Raw genomic sequence first — 26390 nt, 5'->3', positions numbered from 1 at the left:
CAAACCTTCGTTATACCACATCACGTGGCAATGTATAAATAACGATAGCTTTCGTAAAGACCCGAATGCGGAACAGTGGGAGAGCCGGCTCTCCACCGGCGATTTGGATTGCCAACTAGGTCTAATCCAGCACGCCCAGCGAGCAGCGAAGCTCAGCGGAGCTCTAGAATAGGGGCACCGACCCTGTGAGAAGACGGAAGATGGACCTCTTTTGCTACTAGCACAAGACCTTCCTAGAGCAACTAACGTATTTCCTATCCTATCCTATCCTATCCAGCCCTTCTCTAAGAGTCCGTTATTTTCTCTATAAACGATGGCGTCGCTCCATTTTTTCCTTCGCTTTTTTTTTTCGTCGTCTTCTTTGCTTCTTCGCCTTTTCTAACGCTGTAGCGTTAAAGGTCTCGTTACACAGAAAATCAGGCGTTGGCATCGGCGTTGTGAGCGAACAATCAGGACCATGGCGCTGCCAGCAGGCGCTAGCTGCAGCTGACATGGGCGAGTGGGCGAGTTTACGTTGCTTGCGTCATCACAAGCATGATAGTTTGGGTTTCGTTTTGTATTGCAGTTGGTAGTGTGCGGCTAAACTGAAAGGCGTCTGTGTGATGTGCGATGTCACTGCACGTTAAAATCCCAAGATCCCGAGGTGGTCGAAATTACTCCACAACCCTCTACAACGGCACATCTTTTTCTCTTGCAACTTTCATTCCCTCCTCCCTTCTTTTCCTTACGACGCGGTCCAGCTGTCCACAAGAAAGTGCGACATATATACCGCACCTCTGCTTCCCTATCAGCCAATTTCATTTATTTGTTTATTGCCGAGAGTATCGTTTTCTCTGCTTAATTCACTTTTTTCTCAGCTTCGCCTGGATAACATGAGTCCAGCTGTGCAGTATTCTGGGAAAAATGCACTTTTAAAAGCACATGAACTCGCTATTTTCACTTAGGTAGGTTAGCTTGGACTTGGACTATTTCCAGGTGAGTCATGCAGTGCAAACGCATAACTGGGCCACGGAATTTTTGGCGTGCGAGCCGTAGGATAGATGTCTTCATTATAACCCGACAGTTCCTCATGACGTACTGAAGCTTTAAAGCTAATAGAAGCCGTAAGGGCAACTGCGGCAAATGACCTTAATGGAGGCTGTTTCAAATGTTCGACAAATACAACGCCAGAGTTAAGCAAACGGAATTGCGAAGCCCCGTCAAAAGCACGTAGCTCGCATACTGCGGAGAAAAAGAGGGACACTTTCCCCGCGGACAGGAGAGCAGAAGTCGATACCGAAACCTCGAAACGGCTCACACACCATGGCTGCCCATTTCAGCGAAAGAAACGAACGCTCAGCAAATAAAGCGAATCGGAGAATACAAATCTCCACTGTTTGACGAGAACGTACCTCCAAGCACGTCGCTCGCGGCTTGGTGCGGTCGACTCAATGCTGGAATTGCGTGCAGAAACTCAACGACCTCTCTCCCATGCAATTCAGCCCCGCTCCTGCACTTACTTTGCTTTCCTGACTTGTACGCGGCGGCGGGAATATCACTACGTCTCCGCAGGGGAAAAAAAGAGAAGGCAGCTTTTTTTTTCTGTTCCCAATCTTCTTAACATCACAAAGTCAGCGTGCTACAAGTTTGCCGAAATAAAAAAGCCAGGGTGATTTCCGTCCAAGATGTGTAGTACCACTCTTGTCGTCGGTATATATATATGGGGGGGGGGGGGGGGGGGGAGAGAGGAGCGAGACAATTTCATAAACGTGCAAGTGATTTAGAATACATATCGAACCATACAGCTTGGCTGAGATTGCGAACTCTTGGACTTGATTTACTTTTAATAAAAAAAAAAACAGGTGTAGTTTACCTCTGGTTAAACAATGATGGAAGCTTAAGCTTCTTTTGTCTGCTACATTATTCCGCTATCACCCCTATCAGTGTAGGGCGCTACATTATTGGGGACACTTAAGCTCAGCCTTTAAGGGCATGACGCGAGGGCGTAAGCTACCAGCCCATATATAAAGTCCCGCTCTAACCAAGCCGCAAGGACGTGGCTGCGTGTCCTAGGGGTAACGTGAAGGCAAATGCCATGGCAGGCTGATTCCAATGTCACCCTTTCACATGAAAGGAGATGCCCGAGTTCGTACTCTTTCAGGCACCCACCGACACTGACGCTGAAGGCTCGAGGGTACTGCCGTAGTGAAGCTTCAGCTTCAAAATTCAGCCCGGCGCAGGGGAACAATGGCTAAGATGCCCGACTACTGTTCCGGAGTACCCGGGTTCGAACCGAACAGTGGGTGGTTGCCTTTCGATAGGGGCGAAACGGAGAGGCGTCCGTGTGCTGTGCGATGTCAGTGCAAGTTAAAGAGCCCCAGGGGGTCATAATTGTTCCGTACGCGAGCCCACGCGAGCCCACGCACAACCAACCCGCATCCTAGATAACAGACGCACGGCCGCTCCACCTGCAATGCCTCCTTCACACGCGCTAGCCGGCCGCTTCAGAGAGACCAGCAGGGGTCCCCTCCTGCCAGCGACGATGACGACGCGCGGGCCAAGGAAACCAGAGTTGTACAGTTCCTCGGAAGTCGACCGTCCTCGGATAGTGTGCGCGACCAAGGCACGAGAGAAAATGCTCCACAAGCTCTAGTTTCTGTCTTTTCCTCTCTTCCCCTTTCTTTTAAATCTACAATAAACCCTCAGTCTCTACCCAGCCACTGAGCTGGGAAGTTCTTCGCTCACGGGGCTCCCACGCCCCGAACATAACGGAAATTAATCCGGAGCGCTCCACTACGACACCCCTGTACCTCTTTCCGCTTTCACGCCCACCTTCTTTCCTTCACGGCGCGGTTCAGGTGTCCGCGCGAAAAAATGTGGCACAGCACCTCCAGCCGATCACTAGTGCTGGCCTACTATCTCATTGATTCCCCGTATTTCTTTTTTTTTTTTAAGTGGAAGCATTACGGTAGCCAACTCGAGCCTTCAGCGTCAGTGTTGGAGGGGGCCTGAAAGAGCGCCAACTCGAGCCTCTCCTTTGATGGGGAAGGGTGACACAACAATCAGCCTGCCATGACATTTGAATTCACGTTACCCATATATGCCACGGGCAGGAGCTGCCAACTCGGGTCGCTCCTTTCATATGGGAGGGTGATATCAGAATCAGCCTGCCAGGAACGTCTGCATTCTCGTTACCCCTACGACACGCAGGCACGTCCATACGACTTGGTTAAAGCAGCTTTATGTAGGCTGGTAGTCGCGTCATACCCTTAAAGGCTGAGCTTAAGTGTCCCCAATAATGTAGCACCCTGCACTGGTAGGGGGTAATAGCGGAATAATGTAGCAGGCAAACGAAGCTTCCGCTTCCATTCAGGTTTTACCAGAGCTACACCGCAGCTATTTTTTTTTTTTTCTTGGGAGGGTGGGTGGGGGGATTAATGTATTTTAGGAGCGAGCCGAGATAGCGGAATAAAAATGGTTAAATTTTGATGCCAGGATTCCGATAAACAAAATCCAATATTTTCTGCCGGTTAATTATGCTACTTGTTTATGATGGATAGATCCCTATATCGGTCATTCCTGTCGCAATACACTAGCAAGGTATGAAAAAAAGCAGGATAGTTTACGTTGTTTAAAGTTTTTAGCTTGCAGAAATGCGAACAAAAATACTCCTGTGTTCATTTCGCATGCTTGATTCGATGTTTTCTTATACAAGACCCTACAGGGGTGAGAGCATTTTTACGTCCGTATTTGTGGACCTTGTGGAGGCTATATTTGCTAGTAGTCAGGTTGCGTTGGCACATGTAGGCACTACGCCTGATGGGGATGATACGCTACTGGGCAAATGAATTTGAGACCTTGGCTGTGGGGGGGAGTGTGCGAAGCAAACACAGGGTGGCGCGAGGTTTCTTCTATCATGCTTGTATGACGTCCAGGGCTACGCGTAACAGTTATTGCTGTACTAAAATCTGATACCGAATGCGGCATCACAGAATGTCTACAACTAATATATCTTACCGTCTTTGGCATTGTTGTGCAAGACCTCTTCGTCGGTGTCGTCTAAAAACACGTTAGAAGAAAAATTAGACGGCAGCTTACTAATGCGCAGTCAGCTTGGCTAATCCTACTACTAGCTAGTTACATAACTGCGTGGCTAGTGTAACTACTCACTAAACTACTAACAAGCTCATAACTGTAAAACCTAAACGCCTCGTTGATTACATGAAATTATTTATTCTCCAGTCATGCTTTAAATATTCAAGAGACAGAAAGTATAGGAAAGCATATCTAATCCATAAATTTAGCGCATTGGAACCAGCAAGAATAAATATCTCGAAAGAAGCAATAGAATCTCTTAAGTACATTCCCTCTTAATCATAACTAGTCAAGAAAACAACCCAATAAAGCGTTAATTGTACAGCGTATTCATAGCGCGTGTATATTTTAGCCTCTCCCCTCGTCATAGTATAAGCTCCATGTGTTTTTTCAGATGTTTTTTTTTTCTCTCGTTACTTTTTTACTTTGGTTCCCCTTGAAACCTTTCCTTCAGATAAAGTCATGCTTGGCAGGTATGGTTTACTCTGAGTTTTTCATTTTTATGTTTCTTTTTGTCCTCACCTCCTTGCAGAAAGCTCTTGATAACTATTCCCACACAGGTGTATTGTTTATTAGGCCCTTTTGAAATGCCTGTCACCTTTCAAGAAACACGTGTCAGCATTGAGCCTGCCTTAGGTGCTGGCCCATTATTTACCTCGTAGTGTAGTTTTTCCTGCTGCTGTCGCTTATTTCCTTTTTCAGGTTACGCGATTACCGGTTTCGGGCTTGGAAATTCATACTCAAAGAAACATTATTTCACTCATTTCCCTGCTTCTTTCTCCTAATACCTGGCTTTTCTTCTTTGAAAACAAAAGCGTATTAAACCGCGCCTGTGATGATCGCGCTGCCAAGACGAGAAACGTTGGCTCGGCTTGCAAATTGAGGCTCCCCTCAACCCATCTTCATTGCCATTTCATTTCTACCCTGGATCAATATATACATGTTCAAAAATAAAGGAAGTTAAGAGCCAATAAAACCAAGGAAAGTACAGGGGAATCTTTTTAATTTTTAAGGGCTTGGTGTCGATAGACAATAATTGCTTTAATTGTTTTATGGCTGAAAACATGTACTAGAAAGTCAAAGAAAAGAGACCATCTATTAACGAGGGTCTCGGCTATGGCTGTCTTGAGAAAATAAAGCATGAGGGTCCCCGCAGAGCTCAAACCCTCTTCATTTGATTACGTTCCACAAACACTCGCGGTAATACAGGATGTGCTACGTTAGCGCTGGTGAAGACGTTCAAGAGTAGGTGACATGCGACATGCATACTCAAGAAAATATAAGACTGGACGGCCGCCGCTGTAGCTCAGTCAGCAGAGCATAGCGTGCGAAATACGCAGGGAGTGGGTTGGAATACAACAATACAGGAACACATGTCCGTGGTGCGGGGCAACCCCCACATCACATGGGAATGCGAACGAAACAGAGCCTTCCACAAACTAAATAACCCGAGTGCGGAACAATGGGAGGGTCTGCTGACCAGCAGCGAGCTCACGGCCCAAAGGGCACTGGTGCGGCACGCCTGCGAAGCAGCAAGACTCTGCGGTGCCCTGGAATAGGGGCGCCGACCTTGTGAAGAGGCCGAAGATATGGAGACATCGGCCCGCCGCTAAAACCAGAAATTTTTAGAGCAATAAATGTTTTCTCTCTCTCTCTCTCTCTCTGGGTCATGTCGTTGTTTTTTCTTCCTGTATGCTTTCCTTGGTTTCGCTGACCACTGGCTTCCGACATATGAAGAGTACTAACTATAGTCGGATAGCCTTTCAAAGGAGGCCCTCTAACCAATAGCTTCAAACGACCTTGATAGCGCAACGTTTAGTCCCATTAAGGTGTTGAAAACCGCGTATAATCTGTCACACCTTGTATTGTCTCGCTAGCAGATCTAACAAAATTATTCACGATAATCGGACACGTCATTTGTCCTACACAAGATCCTTGAGATGTCAGTGAATTTTTACACCTATTTTCATGGACCTTGTACAGGCGACATCTGATAATGGTCAGGTCGCGTCCGCATATGTAGACACTACTCCTGATAGTGATATTCTACAACGAATATCAATTTTGTAGTGTGGTAAAGAGGAGTGAACACCACGCGGTGTAAGGATTGTATCGTGTCAAAAACTGCGTGTATCGAGTATGACACCATGAAATATCTACGGCTAGTATCTCACCATCTTTCGCATCGTCGACTAAGACCTCTTCGTCGGTGCCGTCTAAAACCACATTGAAAGAAAAAAAAATTAAACGGCAGCCTAATTATGCACAGGCTACGTGGCTAGTCCAGCTACTAGCTAGTTACATGACAATTTGGGCAGTCTAACTACTCACTAGACTACTAACTCGGGCCACTATGTGGCTAGTTTGGTTTTTCTATGAGCACTACGTGGAACTACATCTTTTTGTTTTTAATATGGAGTCATCAATGGCAAGCCAAAACGTAAGTGTTGTGTGCTTACCGTGGTTGTCGTCAGCGCTGTGCTCAGAAAGTTCTTGGCCTGAAGGTGGACAGTATGAGATTCAGGGCCAGGCTATCGTTCCATTTACATACGTTCATAGAGCGTGGAATTCGTAAAAAAACGTTCGCTTACTGTTGTCTTTGTCGTGTACTTGCTGCTGTGGCTCAGCACTGTGACCTGGACGACAAATGGGCAGCCTTCATTTGCCTTGTTTTGTTTTTGTTTTTCGTGCAGTGCCGCATTGGCTGCTAGATACGGGCTATACATTGCATTCATACCGTGTCCGTCGACCGCATTGTTCTCAACATTTTCTTGGCCTATAGGCAGAAGAGTGGGTGGCTTAAGAATATGGGTATTTTAGATTTTTGAAGGTTTTTCGAGCACGCATAAGGGCTTAAGAACGATTGCTTACAGCTCTCCGAATCGTGTTCTTGCGGCTCCAACTCATCGTTGCGACCTGGAAAATGGCCGCTTCTTATTCAGCACCATGCACCAGTAATACAAAATATACATATAGCAGCTTAAATCGAGGTCGATCGATGTCGTCACAGCAAAAGAAAAGAGCACGACATGGAGGCGCACAAACGATAATTAAATATTATAAAATAGCAGGTAACACAACGCTAACTCTAACTTAAAGAGGAAGTGCGAAGTGTTATTTGATAAGTTCTGCCACTGGGCCGGAAAATTTTATTCAAGAGATGTCATTGAAAAAATTGACGAGGGAACAAAAATTTGTTCAATTGTCAAGAAGCACATAACATTTATTTGGACGGACAAGTAACGCCGCTGACGAGGAGTACTTCAAAAAGTGACGAAAAATTATTTCAAAATTTCAAGTGAGGATAACTTCGAGTACCATCATTGAATAAAAAAGAATAGTTTAATACCCGTTAGGAATATCTTATTCAACGAACCTAATTTATATCTGTACAATAAGTTTACATGATTCGCCCGTGCTTGAGGCTTATCTTTTCTGCTCTATTCGTACTGTGTCCTTTAGGAATTGCAGAGAACGAATTGGAGTTGGCCTCTGTCGAGAGACTTCCGTGTTCTGTAGTGAAAATGAGCGATTTTTTTTTACTGAAAACAGGACTTGTTATAACAAGGAAAGTCCAAAAAGCAATGTGCTGTGCTTCGAGGTCTCTGCGCGGATCCCGCAAGCTAAGCCATGTAATGACAGGTCCTTGAAAGCTATGGAATACATTTCGATGTGGGTATTGCCAAGCGGAAGGAATATATTTAAATGCTATTTCGGCGGCCATAAATACAAATATCAACACAGACGAAAAGACACATTTTTTCTGCGAACAACAGCTCTATCGAGTAGTCATCTCCCCTTTAAAAACAAGTTTTAGTCAACATGGTCGATTAATATAGCAAGCCTCACTTCTTCCCTCAGCAAAGTCGACTTAAAATGTATGCATCGAATCAGAAGAACCTTTAATATAGGGGACGCAATTACACGTCCAAACTGTCTCTTGTGAGCTCCAAAATTTATTTTTTACCACCATGTGACCCACACTGCGATGTGTTCAATTAGGGCAAACAGGGGTTCGCTGTAATCCCTTATGCCATTACAGGACGTCACTGTGAGTTCATGTTAAGCTAAAGGTTATTTAGTTATCTGGAATCTCGCGTTTCATACGGTCTACTGTTGTCACTATACTACAAAAGGAAAGCAGGCTTGCAATCTCAACAGTGATGACTCCTATGCTGAGACGGATGAACTCAATGAATGCACCTGACATCAGCGTCAATGAAACAAAAATGCGATAGCTCAAGCTTCATACAATAAGAACATACAAGCGATAGTTCCTGCAAGTAAAACGCACGCAGAGTAGTCCTCGTGCTAAATAATTCGTTGGAGGCACTTATGCCTTTCTTAAGTGCAGTAAGGCGAAATACTTTCCTGAAACTCTTTGTACTCAATTGCCGCTTTTTCACTCATTTGCTTCCTTTTTCTTTCTTTTTTGATGTTTTCTCTCCTTTTTCTTTTTTTTTTTTTTACACTTGCTACTTTTTTCTCTTTTGGTTGTTTTTTTCTCCATTTTACTCTTTTTACAGATTTTTTTTTCTCTTATTACTTTTTTCCTCTTTTACTCTTGACTGCTTTCGATGTTGTAGCACAATGACAATCCTCGACATCAAAGCTTTGCAACGTTTTTGCCCGTTTTATGCACAATTTTGGCGACGTCTGTGGCTATTTTGGCGTCTGCACATTATATCGACTTCCATGGCTATTTCGACGTCGAATTTACTTTTTGGCTCTGATTAACTAATTATTCCACATCAACGAAATTTTGCGCATAGAGACATTTTTTCACACTCTACCTCACACAACCATTGTTTTACTCATAAATTTCGCCATGCTTCGACAGAGACGACATGACACCCTCTGCGGACGGACACTTTCTGTGAACACCCATCAGCCAAAAATATTTTCACCGTAAAACGCAAAAAACCTGTGTTCTAGAGTATTCGATCTCTTTGACCCAAAAATTCATTTCGGTGTTCTAGTCTCAGTTGTCTTGTTCGAGTTTCATTTCAATTTGATAGCACGTATGCTTGCCGCGCGTGTGTATATGGTACATCAGTTGTTAAGAGCTTCGATAGTTGAAACGTCCGGAGAATCACTGACACAAGCAGTGGTAGCTTGAGCTTCCGAATTACCTGCAAGCAGGTTCAGCGATTGAAGTAAGCTGCTGCTTGAGATCACGTTGAAGTGGTATGAGAATACATCGCTTTTCAGCGACACCTTTAGGATAAGAAAAACCCTCCGATTAAGACGGGCATTTCTCACTATCGATTTATCTTTCTTTTCTTTTTTTTTTTTTAACGCAGACACCGGAGCGAACTTTTTGCCCCTCGACAGCATGGCTGAAAGTTTCTCTCGTAGTACAATCGTCGTTGCTATATGTGTTCTCTTGCTTACCACATTACGCCTGTCTATCTCATACCACAAATGCTACAAACTATAATGGCACTTAGCTCAGTCACGACAGGAGCAAGGCGCATGCTTTAGTCCAACTGTGACCTGACAAAATGCTCTCTTCAGACAGCAGGACCACTTTTTTTGTCGCGCCAACATGTCTCACCTTGAGATTTGGTGCCATCGCGAGAAGCCACATCATCATCGTCTTCTTCCGCTTCTTCTGGAACAAAGCAGTCCAACCTGTGTATCAACTCACGTCCAGTCCGCAGCATACCGACTGTCTACAATGCGCGACTGAAAGGCACGAGAGAGACCCAACCACTACTCCAATGTCTACTTCCGATGGTGAAAAGTCTCTCACCGTCAATGGCGCCACTTTCAGCGATGTTGTGGACAACGCTCTCTGGAAAACCAATGTGCTAATATCAAAACAGGCGTGCAACAGTTAGACTGCTACAGGCGAACTACAGTTAGACTGCTAGACTGCTGGCTTTATTGAAGATGCGCCAAAAAAGTGATAATATGAGCTCCTTCTTTGTATATTGTCGCTTGTTTCCTAAAGAAATACTGAGGAGAAGGCTAATGCACGACGAAGCCGTTTGCCTATACATGCAGTCTAGATTCAGGCACTACTTTACTTAGTCCGCTACCTGCGTGCAACAACGCACCTTCCTCGCCACTTTCTTCTTCTATATTTCCGCTCTCCTCCCTGGAAATCAGACTTCCTGCAGAAGCAAACAAAGAGTAAGAAGCTCACAAGCTGCAGTATGTATACATTTCCGAAACAACTATGTTGCAGTGTCCTCTCAAGCAGTTACTCGGCCAATAAGGAGCAAAAATGAACTGCCAGACTGGAAACTTCGCCACGTTCTCTATTTTGGAACAAAGTCCAGCAGTTATTTACCCTGTACGCATTTACACGAATTCCACGCCATAGATTGCAAGCACACTTAGCTTACAAATAAAATTAATTCAGATAGGCCATTGTATTTGTGGCCTCTGAACGACTTCGCCGCTGACTGACCGAGTAACTGACCCATGTGACAGAGAGGCTACACATCCGTAAAAATGCCGAAAAAAAATCATTAGCTCTTGAGTCAAGTTGAAGGTTAGCTCACGACCGAGTGCTCACGACCGAGATTCGAACCATCGACTTTTGTACCTCTAGCAGAATGCCTTTAAATCATGGCCTGAGTGATTTCGGCTCCCAGATTCCAAATGTAGCATACCAGCCGAATACGCAAATGAAGATACCGAATGTGGTACCAACCGAAACAACTTTAATACATGTCGAAAACCTCACTCGAAAACGGTTTACACCCGAAACTAAAATTTCCGCATTCATACACGCAAGCTGTCTTAAGTGTTTCCGGCGAATTCTTTGATTAGGCAACTTTTTAACCGGTCGCATAACTTGCATGTTCATTACAACAACCACGATTTCTCATTCCAAGACCCGTAACTCTTTTTTATTGCTCAGTTATATATCATGTTCCGAAGAATCGCGCTGAAAAATTCCGCTGAATATATATCTGCGGAAACATTATTTTGGTATGTTGATTTGTGTATCTTTTAAGTGCAACCGCTATTCTTCAACACTTATTTTGTGAACGCTGCCATTTACGGCTTCCCAAGATATTGAGGAAACTCGACGAACTGATGCATTCATTAAAATGTGGCAATAACAAATGGCACGGCTCTTTAGAGTAGCTAAGTAGATTGTAAGGGAACGCAAGTGCACCAGGAAGGGGGGGGGGGGGGGGGGGGGAGTAGTCTTTCAGTGCGGGCAGTCAGGTTCAGCATGAATAAATTGTCATCACTAAGACACCACAACACAGCGCTTTACCAATGAGCATGTGTGAAACAGAACACGCCCAAATCGATCAAAACTTTTCGGGGTCATTCGGAAGGTGCTGAAATTGTCGCCTCGCAGCGTGAACAGATGACTCCTCGCACAATTTGCAACTTCAAAGAGTTAACGCACAGCAACTAAATGTTACCATTATGAGGTTTTCTCTGTTTAGTCGCAAATAAAAAAATATCAACAATCCTAAATGTATTGCCTCATAAACTGATACAAGCGCCACTGTTCTGCTTTTGTCCTTCTCCCGTCAAAGTAGAAAGGTCGTTTACGAGAACCGGGAGTTCTCGTATCATGAACGTGCGGAAAGATTCCAGTGCAAACTGCTGATAACAGGCAACTATATTGAGATGCTCAGAACAGCAACCGTTTTAGTTACGAGGTAACTCGTTTTATTGAGCGTAAGAATCTATGGTATGACAAGAAGTTAAAGATATGGAGTACTACCAGTGTTGAAACTACTAAAGCCCCAGAGAGGCGAAGTTCAAGCCTGTTATTGGACATTGCCACCAAAGAAAGCGACACTGAACAGGACGCTTACGAGCAATAGAGCACGCTAGTTTAGTTTTAATATAGTCTCCTAACATTAGCAATACAGCGTTCAAGTAATACAGTTTTGGTTTACATTGTGGGCCTCATTCTGTGAAATATTGCCAAATTAACAGTTATTACTGTGTTCATCGCATCATAGCATGATAATGTTGCTGCGTTGACCAGCGTTGTTTACTTACTTGTCATTAGCTAAGGTACCAGGAGAGCTTATAATTCGCTCATAGTGGGTCGTTTTGCTCTCTTTAATCTGACTTGAGAAATTTAGCGCCTTTTTAGTCCGACAAAGAATATATTCGTTGTCTAAAATTTTATTGGTCCTATATTGTATTTGCCCGGAGTGGGCTAGCTGTTCCGTGTTCTGCAAGCCCACGCAGGATAAGGAGTGGTTTGTCATTGACATCCACCAAAGTGCAGCCGTACAGCTGCAAAGGAAAGTTTCCCAGCGGCTTCGTAAATAATGTAAACCTTATCCCAGTCAGCGGTTTGAACCCAGGGCCACAGCCTATCTGGGGCAGTCGCTCTATTAAATGAGCTAATCATGAAGGCCAGGAGATGGTAGGATGACAGTAAATTGATCAACAACTCGAAGTCGGGTCAATGTTTTCTTATTTCAGTTCTACTTCACCTAAGGGGTTTTCTCTAAACTTTGAACTAACACTGATTCCACGGTTTCATCTAGCCCGTTCAAGCCTACGGTTGCCGCAGCGCAATGGCGCGAATAGAGTCAGAAAAGCAGCTCGCAATAACACAAGAAAATCACAGGAGAACGAAAGCAACAGGCGGCCACCATCCGCGCAGCTGTATCGCAAGACATCAAAAGCGCATTGTTTAGCGCAAAACGACAGGACAACAGAAAGGCGAGACGAACACCTATTTTGTTGTCCTGTCGTTTTTCGGTAAACAATGTGGTTGTGATGTCACAACATCAACTTTTACAACATTTAGATAATGCATAGCAAGGTGCTCAAGGTCAGACGTTCTGGTGTTTTCTAAAAAGCACGAAGAGTAGTATACACGAGTTGTTAGTGTAAATGATTTGTGCGGCCAGGCGGACATAAGCTGCGAGAAAAATCGTCATCGTAAACTTAGTGAGCTGAAACTTTTTACCCGACATTTTATTCACTGCATTAGAACGCACGTTAATACCGAAAACTTTTAGGCAGCGGCATTCGAAGACTGTTTTGTTTTAAACAATTTTTATAACACACATGAGTCCGGAGATATGGACGCCTAATTTTTTAACCTAAACTTTTGATTACGCATGCGAGACCGCCATATACTTGGCACGAACCTTCTTCTTGGTGTATGAAGTTGTAGCCCCGATAACTATTCCTGCTTAACCAGCAGTGTGTTATAGCTGTGCTCGACCGCATGTGAAGTATACAGAGTATGCACCTACGTCACAGTTGCGGCAAATTTAGTGGTGCATGAAGCACGGCGAAAAGCTGCAGGCATATCTAATCGACTTACACAAGGTAAGAGCTTCTCGCCGAACATTGCGGCGCTGAGTGTGGAATTAGAGGGTTTTGGGCTGATTGTTTCCACGTTTAATTTCAGGACATAAGTGCGTTATCAAAATCTTACAAGATACAAAAGCTTACGAATGCCACTACCTACGCCTTTTCAATATAGACAAACATGCTAACTGCAGTGCATAAAAATAAACGAACTGTGCTTAATTGCTAAGTTTTAGTCTTTTTCTTACTTTGTTCCCGCCTGGCTGCATCATTCATACACACAAACAACTGTCGTGCACTGTTCTTCACATTCTTTTTCTTTAAATGAAAGTCAAATTTTTAACACACTGTTTAGGCCCACCGACCATCGATAGCTTCGGAGCATACATAAACAATCGTGACCGGATATGCCAACCTCTGACGCGAAGGAAAGACCAACACCCTCTTCCCATCCCACCTCCCTCTTCCGCTTTACTTTTTTTTTTATTTATTTATTTTTACCGGAAGCATTACCACTCCCGCCGTACCTGAGCACACGACTCGTAGACTTGCATAGCTGTTCTCGCTTATTTTTTTCCTCCACTTGCGGTGTTTTGTTCTCAATCTTAGCGCCTGAAAATAAGCAGCAAACGAGCGAAAATAAAGCACGCGGCTTTCGCCATTAATATGCCTCGAAGAGCTTCCAGAAACAAACAGCGCCGCACGGCAACTTGCATGGATTCTCGATACCAGTCAAGAGGGTCCATTTGTCGTTTGTCGAATAGGGGGTTGCTCCTTGTTTTGTAATACGCCTTATTTTTTTTTTTCTTCTATACTTACAACAGCTTGAGCTGCGCTCATTGAAGGCGCGCCATGTAGCTCGCTTATCTCGGCGTCGGAGACGTTGAGTTGCCCAAGCGATAAGCGCTCGACACAGACCGTGGGCGCACCATTTTTCTATCGAGTGGGCGGCCCTGCTCCAAACGGCGTTGTTGCGCGTTTGTACGCGGGCAGACATTCTCGCCGTCGGAGAAGTTGATAACGGGTCCTCGCAACCGATCGCTGGTGCTTTTAATAGCCGGCGTGAGTCTGCTTCGACCGGGCTTTGTGGTCCGTGTCGGCCACTCGGTAGGTTTCAATAAGCTCTCACTGGCGGGAAAAATCACAGCACGCTTTATCCTATTACACTGCTCGAAAGATAGCGATTTCACACTTCGTAGTACGCCGCAATGAAATCATGAATGCACTAATGACTGGTCGCTGCATTAAATTCGTTTTTTTAGGATGCTGAATAGGTTGTCGTTAGTGGACCGTATGTGAGCAGCGCGAATTGGCGGCTAAGATGGTGGACAGATATTCCAATGAAAAATGCAGAGAAAGGGTGTGTAAGAAAAACGCCGACGAGCGCAAAACTGTATATGTGCTGAAGAAAGACAAAAGCCGCCTGAGTTACGAAAAGCCCCATGGGTTTGGCGCAAGGTTATCAAAAATAAAAAAAAAAAAAGAAAGTCTATGTCACTATCAATACCATATCAGCAAAGAATAATCACAAAAAGAGGCCGTCAAACATCATAGCTAAAGATGAAAAAATAAACAAAACTCCCAAACAAAAGATGACCAGGGACTTTAGCGACTAAAGTAGTGAAAGGCGAAAGCCTGAAGTCTCTTCTTGTCTAGCGTTCCTGCCATCTGCAATCCCACACTTGAACGCGCGCCATGGAACGCCACGCGATAGCCGCCGCTAAAGCGGGACACACTTTGTCCACGACAGTATGAGCCATTAAAGGCTTTCGCATTTAAAAAAAATCAAACATGCAAACGAGCAAAACCGTAGAAACAAACAACATTTGTGTTTGTGTCCCTTTCTTAGTCCTCGTCTTTTCGCGCTACCTTTTATTCTAAGAAATGTATCCCCAACCAGCCCAGCAACAAGTTGTGTTGAACGATAAAATTTATTTCGCTCTAAGAAATTCACCTCCTTCTTTAGGGAGGTGAATTGAACTACTGAACTACCGCTGCTGGGTCTGCAAATATGCGAACAGAGTGACAGATATGAGGTAGGCCCGTCGTGAGTACAATAAACACATTTTCTTTCGTGTTTTATGTCACATTCTTTGTGTCTAGGCGCCTACTGCAAACATAACGAACAATGTCATCCTTTGTTTGGTTCTACTGTGGTAATCAGCCGCGCTTCTGACGAACTGTTCCAAGAAATCGCGGACACTTAATTGATTACAAAGACTTCTTAAAGCTCTTGTACTAGTTAGCGTGTTGCCTTCCAAAGGAGAGATGTGCATTTTTATTTTTTTATTTTTTATTTTTTGCGTCGGATAACTTTCATTGTTTCTTGTTGCTGCAACATAGCTATTTATTTTTGGCTTTGTTTGGTTTTTGCGTTTTTATGCATAGTTATGGCGTCTGATGTCTTCTTGCTGAATTTTTCGCCATGATGTGGTCTTGATAGTGACAAGGTACTTCATTGTTTTTTACACGCCTTATTTTATTTTTATTTTTATTAAAACTCTGTGCCTGCGTCTAACGGCTCCTTAAGAAGATTTTGTAGCGATTTCTGAGACTGCGCTTCGCCGCCGTTAGTTTCCAAACGGCTAGCGCGAAGTCATCTGCGGTCTTGACGTCATAGTTGTTTGAACCGAGTGGTGAAAATATTGTTTTAAAGCATATGTTGTCATCAATGAAAGCGCATTTGTCTGCCGGGCGAATGCTAGAGGAATCAAATAATTGATTTTAAGCGGCCGAGTTTCTTCGCCGTACTGGAAAGCTTGCAATCTAATGTTGGTTTCGTAATGGTTATGTTAGAAGCGCTATTGAAAAACTTATAGGGAAGTTATCGATCAGTGCATGCGCCCATTTTCATGTAGGCCGCTGCTATAGCCCATGGGCAGTGACCGCGAGGACGATTGTAGGTCGGCAAAAGTAATCTATCAAAAATTAATTTAAATATCACCCGCCAAACAGTAATTAGGCATCTTTAGACTGGGCTGGCATCCATTGCAGTTTCCATCCTCAAGGATGTATATGGCAAAGGAACGTAAGCCCCGTCAGCGAAAGTTTATTTATTTATTTATTTATTTATTTATTTATTTATTTATTTGTTTGTTTGTTTGTTTGTTTGTTTGTTTGTTTGTTTGTTTGTTTGTTTGTTTGTTTGTTTGTTTGTTTGTTTGTTTGTTTGTTTGTTTGTTTGTTTGTTTGCCAATACTGCATTTCCCTCAGGGGAGTTTAGCAGGACAGGATACAGAACCTATAAAAAGATGACAATAATAACACAGGAAAGAAGTAGGCCGTGGTCACCGCTACAGTCCAAATATTCAACACTGTAGAAATAGGTGGTGACAATTGCTAAAAGCAAACCACAGGTGATGAGAAGGGGCGTTGATTTTTACTGAAGGGTGCATTAAACGTTACGGGGCGTTCCCGAGCGTTAACATTCCTAGTTCAACGTCAGGAGCACCTACTGAACACCAGATCACACCAGTACAGCAGCGTCTGCTTCAGTGTCGTCGTCGTTCGGGCCAGCGCTCAAAGCGTTCTCGTCGCCTTCTGGAATCTCGGATACACACCGTAACATAATCCCCCCGCGGAGCAAGCACGGCCCCCGTGCTTGCTAAACCGAAGAGCAGGAATAGTAGGGTTTAAGACGAGAGACTGGAGCAATTTGTGTAGGTAGTGCAGTGGAGTCTGGCGTGAGAGACAGGGGCGTGATCTTGTAGGTCACTCCCCTGATGGGGCTGGGACAGGTAGGCCACCGACGCTTGCGGCGGGGGCTAGCCTGCCACAAAATTTTTATCTGTTGTAGGCCGTCATTGCACCCGACGACGGCCGTTGTTGCGGCGCGCGTCTTTCTCTCCCTCTTCTTTTTATGCGAAGCATATTAACGTAGGTTTCGGGCCTTCGCGCGACGCCCGGCGGTGGCCAACATTGACCCTGAAGTTGGGTCACGTGACATGACGTCACACCGGCTGCAGATGGGGCCTCATATCGCGCCGTCGGTCGCCTCCCGGCGGTGGCCACCATTGACCTTGAAGTGAGATCACATGATGTGAGGTCACGTGATGACGTCACACCGGCTGCAGATGGGGCCTCATATCGCGCCGTCGGACATCGCCCGGCGGAGGCCTCCACGCTTCGGTTCGCGCCGTCGCGCGCGACGCGGCGGCGGCGCCACCATCGCTGCATCACGTGATATGTGACGTCACGCCAGGGATGAAGCGGCGCGCGCCCGCCGTCGCATCAGTCTCTGTGCCCGCAACCGCGCCAGCGTCTTTGCGCCGGGCGTGTATGCGGTCAAGATGCCTCCAAACGCTAAGGACGTTAATAATGGGAATGCAAAACGAAGGCTGCAGCGTGGTGTTGTGTAGAAATGCTCAAAGACAATACAGAATAAGTGACGTGCAAACCAAGAGTCATGCATTTACGGACCATAAGAGTGTGTTTGTTGGGCTGCAAAGAATAAAGTACGACGATTAATCTAAAACCACGTCTCCGTTACTTAGCTCCATCCACACTGAGGCAGCTGCTTAACATGCTTCGCATTCACTGGGCTTAACCTTGATAAGCCTCCAACTTTTCTTTCTATTCTATTTTCTCTTCTGTCTGCACGAGGAAACGGAGGTGGCTCAGCTACAGAGCCAGTAGCAGGCCCGTACATTTTCTTTTCCTTGTTCCTACAGCCACAACAACAACACGTCACTAAGTTGCTGCAAGACGCGGTAGGAGCCCGCGCAACGGGGCATGAGTTTCTCGCGGAGGCTCACACGGCGGGCCGGGAGCCAGAATAGGACGAGGCAGCCAGGCGGATAGAGTAACAATATAAAGCATGGCGAGTACTCTTGAAAAAAAAGGAGGCTGTGCTTTTAACAAAATCAGTTATATTTTCCAGAAGTGCGGTCTCATGGTGTACTAAACTGATAGACAGCGTTCCGCCGCAAGAGGACGCCTCGGTCTGTGTTATGTGGTTTTCAACGTCAAATTAAAATTATAAACCCTCGTTCGTCAAATAGGAGTGCTCAGTCTATGTAAGCCATGACTTTTTCACTACTACAATAATCTCACGACACGTTCTGATCAGTGCCTTGCCTCTTCAGACTAGCCAGAAAAAACCGCAAAAGCGATTATTAACAACCCTCAAAATTTGACGTTTTCCTCAGCGTTCCTTAAAAGCAACCCGATTTCGAACCAGCCATATATAACTGTAATGATTTACTTTCAGAGGTATTTTCCTTCACGGGAACCTACCCTTTAAGAGATGTTTCCGGAGAATAAATGCTGTGTAAACGTAAATTGTTCTTAGAGTCTGGCTCGTACGTGTTGACACGATGAAAAAAGTGAAGTATCGAATAAAAGTTGATAGTAAGCCCAAATGGCCTTCATACCACATGTACAGCCTTAATTACCCGTCTATTCGATTGGCACTTGCTCCAAAGTGAATTTCTGTTTATACAGGCGCAGATTGCAAGCGCGTGCATATTAGATAGGCTCGTGTTCACTATAACCGGCTCGGCCGGCCGTTTAAGGCATTTTCCTCCTAAGAAGGAGAGAAGTTACCAGCATGGCATTTTGCGCATCTTTGAGATAACGAGGTGCCTGTAGCGCCGAAGGCTTGCATCTACCTCAAATGTAAATTAACAAAGAGTGATGCAGCATTTTGTGCGAGGTATGTTTTATTTTTCACTCACCGATAACACAGAACTTAACGATCGAACGTTCTTCATGTTAAATCTACATGTCTGCGCTATGACATGTTCTGGCTGTTCGACGTAGAGGAAGTTAAATCTTCAGACCCACGTTAAACACTATACACTCGCTCAGTTTTCCACAAGGAGACGACTTCTGAACACACCGTTCGGAAAGATCAAAAGATTTGAGCTACAAATACACCTTGAGAAAACTTCATAAATTTGCCCAAGGTCTCGATTACTGCAGCGACAAAGCAAAGTTCCTTGGAAGATGAGAGCGAGATAGACGCTTTTGCTAAAGGCCCATTTTGTGGATACAAGCGTGGATAGAAAAATGGTGTAAGCGTTGGCTTCAGCCGAAGTCGAATGAATATTGAGAATATACACGACGAAACGTTTGAGAATCAGGGGCAAGCGAGTGTATCGATTAATAATAAATTCACTTAAACTGAAAAGACAAAAGTACCACGATCACATACGAGTTCTTGGAATATAATGCGGTCAGGCAGTAAAGACAAGCGTTCAAAGCCTCGATACATTATTTTCCATAGCCTAGTGCCCAGGTAGCGACGCACTGAAGATGACTGCGATCTCTTTTCGCAAGCGCATACTTATCGTCTCTTTAACTTGTAAAAATTGGACAAAATAGAAAAAATGCTCCTTTTGTAAATGTCGACAACAGAGGGCAGCGCGGAGATCAATAGATCGTTTTCGAGGAAAGTGGAACGGCCGATCTCATCTTCGTTTCTTCTTTCGTCGCCATTTTGCGCACGAAACCCCACTGCCTTCTCTCGGCGAGACTACCCGTTCACTACAATTAGCCACAGGAGGGAAATGGAGCAGGTTTCTTTTTTTTTTTTTTTCATACTGTTTAGATACCATTGTATTTGGCACTCCATAGCTGGCGCTAATATTAACGCGACAGCTTTAAAGGCACCGTTTTCCAGGAACTCCGGCGTCGGTCTTGTGAGCGAAAAATTATGGCATGGATCTGGAAGATGTAGCAGTTGGCAGGTGAAATGGCCGGGCATTGACTGGTCGTCGGGCTGTGTAACGTCAAGATGTGTGACGTCACGATACCGCATGTCATGGCTGCCAACTCAGGCTTGGTTTTTAAGATGGTAGAGTGAGTTCGGAGTCCAGCCTTCAAGGATCCTTGGAATCGGAGACTGAATGAAAGGAGTAAAAACTGTAGATCCCGCCGCTGCGGTAGCTCAGTGGTTACGGCACTCGGCTACTGAACCCAACCGTGCGGGATCAAATACCGGCCGCTGGGGCCGCTTGATGAAGGCGATAAGCAAGCCGCCCGTGTACTGTGCAATATCAGTGCACGTTACAGAACAACAAGTAATCGTAATAACTCTGTAGTCCTCCTTTACGCCATGTCTTATAGCCTGAGTCGCTTTGGGGCAATAAACTAAATAAAGATATAAACAAAATTTATAAACTGTAGACACCCAAGCATTTCCGGGCCAAGCGAACCCATACTAAAAGTACCATTGCAGGAAACCTCGGGCGTTACGGAAAGATGCACACTGATAAGGACTAACGCTGCGATGACGACATGAACCAGCGTAGTGATAACGTGAACGTGTTCCCCCAGTTTTTGCGACGCGTTGGCGAACTGAGGGAAGCGAGATCGCTCGACGCGGGTTTAAATTACTTGTGATGAGAACCGTTTAAGTTATTTTGTCGGTCTCTGACTCCGCCGTTTCCGTAGCATCGCAGCCTACTATCGCTGACTGTTGGCGTTGACTACATGACGGAGTAGTCAGCAGACGGAACCAGAAACCACACTGCTTGTCGGCTCTTCAGTGTCTCACGGCTCTTCAGGCTCTTCACGGTAACCATATCACAACTGCTTTTTCTATCAGAATATGGACCGTGAAGAGCCCTAATCCCACGGAGGGGCTCCGTTCGTGTGTAGGTGTTTCACATCGGTTGGAAGTTCTTCGTCTACTCCTGAGAGCAGAAAAAAATGGCGGCAAGCAATGCATATCCAGACGGGTCGCAGCAATAATAGAAGTCTACAATTATTATCCCAGTTCAATAAACGCAATCGCTGTATACTGCATAATTTTGATCAGAGCACGAGCTCTCCCGGAGAGGCTTTTTTTTTTTTTTTTTTTTTTTAACGAGGAAGATGAGCAGACGACGCAGTACGGAGTACTTGTATGTTTCACGCGAAGATTTCCGCTTTATTGCAGTTTTCCATGCGCGAACATCGGCCAGCAATTTAGCGTCACTAGAGCCAGTGCCTGTATAAGCAGCTACTAATTCGATGGCTTTGAAACACGAGAGCTATCTTCCAGGCCAGAGAATAAAAGTAAACAAAAATGTGTGTACAAGGAGCCCACCCGCACAAGATGGCTTTAATGAATCCTTCCTCCGTGCTCGAGAAGACGCCGGTTTTGACATTTGGCAGTAGCCCAGCGCCAAGCCATAGGAACATAACGGCTTAACACTCAAGGCAAAAAATTCAGACGTGCTTAGCGCAGCAAGCGCATGCTCAGGCATAAAAACATGGAGGAGAAGCCTGCGTAAGACGACCGCGGAGAATATGAGACAGGAAGGGAAGGAGAGCAACCATCATGGCGGCACCCAACGAGCGGAGCTAGAGCAGCGCTATCATAACGGGTCATCTCAGCGTAGAGGTACATACACGCTAAACGGCCTACAGCCATCAATGAACCTGACTCACGGGTCGATCCACGCGAGTGGACGTTTAAGAGACAAACGACAACACAATGAGAAAGCAGAGTCTAGGCGATGCCTATCTTCCCGAGGAACACGTCTCAGCAAAGTGGGAGACTTATGCGACGGCGCAAGGGCCTCCCGCACTGAGATCGGACGCCATGATAGACCCCCTCCAAGCGTTCGAAGAAAACTTTCGAACGGACCGACGGTGGTCTACTGTGTGTGCGGAGCTTGAAGACAACGAAAGGCGGCGTAGACCGGTTCAGGGCGGGAGGCAATTGGCATCGCGTGACACGGTAGCCTCGGAAGCCACGAAGAGCCTCCCGGTCGAGCTGCACGCCGACTGGGCTCTCTGCTTCTACTCTCTTTGGGGTCTCTACTGAACTGCGTATCCAAAGAAGAGAGCCCGCCGACTCCGCCACGGTGCCGGCGCATTAGCCGCCGGTGTCAATACTCGCGCGCACACTCACACACACAGACGCACCCCCGCAAAGAGAAGGCACAGCGCGGAAGGAACAGTCACAGGTCACGCACCGTAGCGTGCAACACGCTGTTCCCAGTTGAGATGATCAAGTATAGGCTCACCTCTGGCGAGCCGTCTCTAGTCAACAATGTATACGGGAGTCACATAGCCATTGTGCGTGAAGGGCACTCGCAGAAAAAGTGTCCTTGCGCGGCCTCGTGCACGCTGCGCTAACCTAATGCGTAACAAGGAAGACTGCTGGCAATAACGTGTCGTGCGACCTGGCATTGTCCGTGCTGTGCCGGGAAAGCATCTTTACGGCTCAGTTTTCCGAGGCCGCCTGAATGTCAGCCGGGCTGTGAGCATTTACTTGCTAATGGCGAACAAATAAATGCAAGCTGCCTTAGCAGGCATTACGGACACTCACACTGATGCGGGGTAGTGTGGTTTAACTGATTAAGGACTTTCTATTATCCAGCTTTTTGACTTTGTCATTTATAATTAAAAAGTTCAAAACGCTCATTCTCGAAGTAGAACAAGCGCGACAGCATAAGAAGCAAGCGCCACCGGCTGCAATCGCCGAGCATGCGAAGAAGCTGGGGGCATCGGCTCCTCGCGCCACCGTTAAGGTCAAATTAAAGAAGCCGATGGCCTTGCAGCCGATACACCCGAATTCGGCAAGACTGTGAGAAAAGTTGAGATTGCAGATAAAACCGATATTAAGAGCAGTATCAGTTCTTCACTTGCAACGCTTAATATCTCAGCGCTGTTGTTGGCGGAATGGCGGCAACATTCGTCATTATACAACCCCCGCTTATGTCTGCATACTTCCGTTACTTCTTCCTTGATATGCTGAAGTTCATCGGCTTTCTGTTTTAGCATGAGTGCATTATGAGTGAACAATTTCCAAGCGGACAGACATAGTTATAGCGCTCCCTGCCCTCTGAGCAATGTTTTCATTAAAGTGTCATTTGTCACATTTATTAGGCTACTACGGAGAAGCCTTCTCACATCCAACACGCCAGTTCATTCTTGCTGACTTTGACAGCGCCATCACCGTGTTCGTTCACTCTGCTCTGACATTCGTGCACGCTGACCCAAAAGCATGCTTCGCCACCTCTGCACTCTTGCTGCGGAGAAGCCTCTTCACAGCCAATAAATGGGTTCATCCTTGATGATTGTGCCGGCACCATCGCCGTGTTCATCTGCTGTTATCGGACCTTCATGCGTGCAGCCTTCAAAGCGTACTTCGCTACATTAAAGATCTTACCGCGGTGAAGCCTCCTCACATCCAATACGTGAGCTTATCCTTGCTGACTGTGGCGAAGCCACCCCCGTGTTCGTGCGCTGTGCTCGGACAGTCATGCGTGCTGCCTCCATAGCGTGCTCTGCCTCGGTGGTGCAGTGGTTAAGATGCCCGACTACTATGCCGGAGTACCCGAGTTCGATCCCGACCTCCGGCGTCTGCGTTTCAATGGAGGCTAAACTGAGGGGCGTCCGTGTGCTGTGCGATGTCAGTGCACGATAAACAATCCCAGGTGGTAGAAATTACCGGAGCTTCTACTACGGCGTCTCTCATAGGCTGAATCGCTTAATGACGTTAAGGAGCAGGATAGGCCCTATACCTCCCATGCATTTCAGCCTATATTTTTTACCCTTTTTCTCATGATCTGCTGAGGTTAGAACATTCATCTTGGTATCATTGCAACCAGAAATTTGAGGTAGTGATACTGAACTAGAATTATTGTTTTCCGAACATTGGATTTTTTAGCCTTTTTTTACTAGGCCTACCAGTTTTTAGACCCAAAATCTGCAGTAAATATCCTTTAAATTAAAATTCTCTGCACTAACCTTCATAATTCTAGTTCAGTAGACTCTCTGTAGTGTTTACTCATTACTCACTAAGTTTTATCTCCCTATCACCTGTAGTTCCTGAACAAAGGGGTCAAATGCAGCAAAATTTCACGTTTTGAGATAATTGCCTTTGAAGTGGAAAAAAGAGCATTATTACAATACTAACGCTAGAAACACATACTGATGCAATTTTTTCAATAGCCACCAGCATGTTAGTCACCGTCATTATCAATATTTCTTTTCTGTACCAGCTGCTTTGCTCTCCCGACCCCTTTAGTGGCCTGCCGTGTAGCCCTGAGTACGAAGTATAGTCGCCGCTAGTCAGCTTCACATAAAAAGCGAACTGTTAATCGCCCTGCAGAAATTTCAAATAACCTCAAATGCCAACTCGAGCCATGTTGCTTGATGTTCTTCGTCTGGATGTTCTGACCCGGGGAACTGAGAGCCAGTTTACAGATTGCTGTGAGAACCTGCCAGCAACTCCTTGTCGTGTAGCATCTTTAACCAGCTGGAAATCCTTTACCGCATGTTTTACACTAACAGTTTTCGACGAAGGCAAACGAGAGAAGGTTAATGTCAATCAGGTCATAGCTACAGTCACAAGTTTTTACCATTATGGTCTCCATGCGTCTCACCGAGCATGAAAGCTTCGATGCCCACGCGCGTGGTGACCGCGGCGTCTGCCGCTGGATTGTGTTGCGGAGATTTGGTGTCACTGCTGATCGATTCATGCCTCTTCCTGCGGAAGCGCAGTCTGCTAAACCAATTCTTTGTCTTTGTCATTGGATGAGTGCTGAATATCCAGCTTCAAAATAAAGAAAATGTCAGTTGCCCATGAAACACGCCAAAGCGCGAACAAAATGCCGTGAGTCGCGAGTAATCCGGGTGCGTCTGATTATTTGTTTGGCTAAAAAAAAAATGTGCTATCCAGCTCTTTACTGTTGTCAGATCAGTGACAACCACCCCGCTAAATATAAACAAAATAGACACCGAAAAAAATGTGTTTTTTTTTTTTAGATTAGGAGAGGCAAAGGTCTCAAGCAAGTGTAAAAAGAAGACATTGCTGGTTGCCGCCTTCGAAAAATGTCGATTTCGGAGTAAATATTTTGCGTGCCGGTAAATTAAGGACTGGACTATGTAAAGGATAGAATAAGGGTTTTGATTTGCAGAAAAATAAAAAATCGATTTTTTATTCAATTTTGCCTACCCTGCTCGTTAAACCACATAAACCAAACCACAACGTGCTTCGCCACATCAATAACCTTACTACGAAGAAGGCTCCCCACATCGAATACGTGAGTTCATGCGTGCTGCCTGTGTCCTCACCAAGTTCGTCCGCTGTGCTCGGACCTTCATGCGCGCTGCCCCCAAAGCGTGCATCACCACATTAATTATCCTACTACGAAGAAGCCTCTCCCTATCTAACACGTGATTTCATCATTACTGACTGTGACTGTGCGATCAATGTTTTCGTCCGCTGTGCTCGAACGTTCATGCGTGCTGTCCCAAAAGCGTACTTCGCCACATTAATGATCTTACTGCGAAAAAGCCTCTCCATATCCAACACGTCGGTTCTTCCTTGCTGACTGACGGTGCCATCGCTGTTTTAGAGCGCAGCTCTTTGGCGTCCGGTCCTGGGTTTCGCGTCGTCGTCGCCGTTGGCGTTGTCCCTCGTAACCAGCCGCCCTTTTACTCCCACCTTCATTCCTTCCCTTACGGCACGATTAGGGTGCTTACTGAAACAAGCGTGACAGATACTGCGCATTTTAATTCCTGTGAATCATAATATGAAAGGCACACTTCGGAGCTCAAGTTTACTTTCACTCCCACCTTCTTTCCTTCCCTTACGCCGCGTTTCAGGTGTCCACAGCAACAAGTGTGACGGATACTGCTTCTTTCCATTTTTTGAAGCAATTATGAAAGCAACGCATTAGAGCTCAAGTGGAAGACATGACCACACATGGTACACACAGCAAAGAAAATTCATGAATAATGCGAGCGCCTACAATAAACTGCAGAGTAACATGTGCTGTAACCGAGAATTCACAAACTCACAAATAAAAGCATCATATTTTGATGTAGTTTGCTTATATAGTGCTAGTTCATTACGGTAAAAAGAAAAGCATTTGCTTTAAAAAAAAAATGTTTCGAATAGCATTGTTCCAGCATTAAACTTCGAATAGCATCGTTCCAGCATTAAACTCTTTGGCGCCCTCCTGGATTTCGCGTCGTCGTCGCCGTCGCCGTTGTCCCCAGTAAACCAGTTGTCTGTAACTGTACATACATGTCTTGCTCGAATTATTTGCCTCAATCTATCAAAAAGCTGAAACAGCTGATGAGCTAAGCTCCAATTTCGCATTAGG

General features: G+C 45.5%; 1 protein-coding gene across 1 annotated transcript in view; it reads right to left on the bottom strand.

Moving 5' to 3' along the window:
• Positions 1-26390, bottom strand: part of LOC146197500 (echinoderm microtubule-associated protein-like CG42247) — an 82729-nt gene that overhangs the window by 39694 nt on the left and 16645 nt on the right. The window contains exons 3-5 of the mRNA XM_084597191.1: positions 10137-10193; positions 9830-9871; positions 9632-9688 (exon numbers count right to left, since the gene is read on the bottom strand). Coding sequence (XP_084453317.1) covers positions 9632-9688; positions 9830-9871; positions 10137-10193 — 156 coding nt within the window. The remainder of the gene's footprint in view (positions 1-9631; positions 9689-9829; positions 9872-10136; positions 10194-26390) is intronic.

This window comes from Amblyomma maculatum, chromosome 3 (genome assembly GCF_055883805.1).
Source record: "Amblyomma maculatum isolate TAMU_Amacu chromosome 3, ASM5588380v1, whole genome shotgun sequence".
In the NCBI taxonomy this organism is placed as follows: domain Eukaryota; kingdom Metazoa; phylum Arthropoda; class Arachnida; order Ixodida; family Ixodidae; genus Amblyomma; species Amblyomma maculatum.
Note: the sequence above shows the minus strand (reverse complement) of the source record. Positions and strands in the feature narration are given on the sequence as shown.